This window comes from Porites lutea, chromosome 2 (assembly GCF_958299795.1).
Source record: "Porites lutea chromosome 2, jaPorLute2.1, whole genome shotgun sequence".
Classification (NCBI taxonomy): domain Eukaryota; kingdom Metazoa; phylum Cnidaria; class Anthozoa; order Scleractinia; family Poritidae; genus Porites; species Porites lutea.
Window position 1 is genome coordinate 474,763 of NC_133202.1, and position 2,738 is coordinate 477,500.

At 37.6% G+C, this 2,738-nt stretch overlaps 1 protein-coding gene across 2 annotated transcripts in view; it reads left to right on the plus strand.

Moving 5' to 3' along the window:
• The first annotated feature begins 525 nt into the window (after positions 1-525).
• The window catches only part of LOC140927313 (uncharacterized), a 7,185-nt gene continuing 4,972 nt past the window's right edge, over positions 526-2,738 (plus strand). For both annotated transcript variants that reach the window (XM_073376935.1, XM_073376936.1), the window contains exons 1-3: positions 526-715; positions 877-903; positions 1,023-1,138. In XM_073376935.1, the coding sequence (XP_073233036.1) occupies positions 691-715; positions 877-903; positions 1,023-1,138 (168 nt within the window). In that variant the 5' untranslated portion in view covers positions 526-690. The remainder of the gene's footprint in view (positions 716-876; positions 904-1,022; positions 1,139-2,738) is intronic.

The window sequence follows — 2,738 nt, forward strand, 5'->3', positions numbered from 1 at the left end:
GTTGAAGCCACTATTATGCCGGGACATAACGACGAGCGGTGTATTGAACGAAAGCAAATATTCTCCTGCTCTTAATTTTACTGCCAATCCACATTTTGTATTCTACACTTCTGTCATTATAAATTCAAAATTATTAATCCCTTCTAGAGTTTGAGTTTTATAATTATTACTTTGTAAAACGCAAAATTACTCATTTTCTAACAGTTTGGAATATTCTCATTTTAAAAAGGACAAATAATTTGGTTTATTTTGGGAATAATGGTTTTAAAGAAAAAGAGGAGAGCCAAACAGGGAAAAAGGCAATTTGTGTCATCAGCATTTTTACACGGAGTTTGAATAGCAAAGAGACGGTTTAGACTAGTGCAAAAAATACTTAACTGAACGATGAGAACGCGGCGCAGAGAACTAGAAGTAGCAGACACATGTATTTCATAAAATTAGTACTCCACTGTAATTGGCTACTTTTAAAGCTGGCCAATCAAATCGCAGTTTTCTCTCATTAAGCTTTGATTAGGACAATCGAATCAATTTCTGTCAGTGGCACAAAGCATTAGGCCGCCAGATATCACTGCGTCAAACTGAGAGTAATGCCGAGGTCTTAAGCGAATTTTCACTTCTCGTTTTCGGGATTTTTTCCCCGTCACGTTTATGAGGATTGTATGGTTGTTATGAATTGAAAGCATTTTTGACATGGGAAAAAAATATAGCAAGCAAGGTAAGGTGAAAGCGCGCGAAAGTCGCAAGCACGTTCGCTCGATGGCTCAACTCTTCAACACAAGATGCCATAATTACATGTTTAATAATACCCCCGTACGTAGTCACGGCGTGTGGCTCGTTTCGGTTCTTGTTCTAATCTCAGTTTTGTTTCTTTTTTAGCCTGGATTTCAAGAGAAGGACCTGAAGGCAAGCAATAGTTTTACTGCGGAGCCCAAATCTGTGAAATTAAGCTTGTTTATTTTTCGTTGCCTTTGTTCACGCCGATCGATAATTTTTTTCTTTTATAATTGCGCTCTGTTGAACAGGCGACTGTGTGGTGGAAAGCGACTCGGCAAACCTTTCGCCAAACTTGACGGAAGATCCACAAGAGAAAAGTTCATGTACGGCCGACTTCACATACAAGGGATACCCTGTCAATGTCGTGAGTATAACATAACTTATAATTATATTGCTTCGTCCCTGGCGGATATGAATGATTGTCCGGCGATCACTTGCATCCACGTATGTTCAATTCACCGTCGCTAAAATCGACCCTTGTGTTGTGGTTAAACTTTCAGTCACAGGTTGATATGTTATGAAGCAACCTTTTTTTATGGTCTTGAAAGCTAAGCTTGGTAGTTGGTTGTTATTGTTCGTGCCACTGATAGCTGTCGGTTTCGAGTGAAGTGATAGAACAACAGCCGCGCTAACAAAGGTCAACACCGTATCATCAAGCGGTCGCCAACATTTACGTTTTGTCATTTTTGCAAATCGCTTGCATCCTTAAACTCATGAATTCTTTGTTTCTAATAAAAACATTTACGATGGATCGCTTCGTCTCTGATTTCCCATGCATTGGCAACAGCTGAAATCAATAAATAGTGCAAGCCAAAAAACGGTGGTGTATCGAGAGTAAAAAGTTATAATACTGCCGTGAATTCTTCACACAAATTCTACCAGCACAAGAATACTTAGTGTGGGCATTAGATTAACATAGGGGCGTTTTTGGTGTTAAAATTCCAGCACTGCATCGGTTGTCTACGGCGCATGATAAATCAATAGCGTGTCTCTCATGAAAGAACCAATGTCCGTCCTCTTTTCCTTCGATAATCGCTATTTCGTGATACCATTTTGCTAAGCGCACCTTCTTGAAGTTTCCCGGAGTTATTTTCGGTCCTACATGTTTGACCTTGTCGTCGGAAGAGAGCGGCAGAGTAAAAGCGATTTTAAGTTTCCTGAAATTTGAGAGAACAAAATTGTAGCGACAATTCGTGCCTCGATTATGTTTTGATGTTTCCGTTGACCTGGTTCAGCAAGAGGAATACAACAGTTGTTCTTTTTTAATCAGATATAGCGAAACTGAATGAGAAAGAAAATAAATGATTTTGTGTGTATACCATGCTTAAGTAAGTGTATACTTGCTTCATAAACATGAGATGTTTACATAAGGTTGTCACGTCTTAATCTAATTCATGAAAAATACCTTGTAGTGGGAATCAGTGCAAAAGAACAACTTTGGGTGTTTAATTCAGAACGTTGTTTTCTAACGAAGCCTGGTGATTTGTGCATTTTTGGTAGTTACTAGCTAAAATTCTTATAGATTTAAAAACTTACAAAGCACTTTCAATTTAACAGAGTCTTATTATTCTTCATAACTTGTTTTACTGAACCGTAGTCAGCGGTATTAGCAGTTCAGCTTGGATACCCTTTTTTTTTCTTCAGTATTTTAATTATTATCGAAAGAATGTGTTAAAATGAGAAATTTAGCTTTGCTTTCTTCTATATCGGTCTTTTGCAAGCTATTTTGAGGTGAATGTTCCTAGTGTCAGTGCTTTGAATCTTAATAGGATTGAAATGCCTCTTTTTATCTAAAATAAGTGTTTCTGAATGCCACCACAATAGCAATGCAATTATCTTAATTCACGAATATCAAGTAACTTGATAATTTCAAGGATTTAGTGTGTGGAAAATCGGTACGCATATTAACCATTGCTCTTTGACTCTTCTCTTATCGGGTATGTCAATCACTGATTTAATGCTTT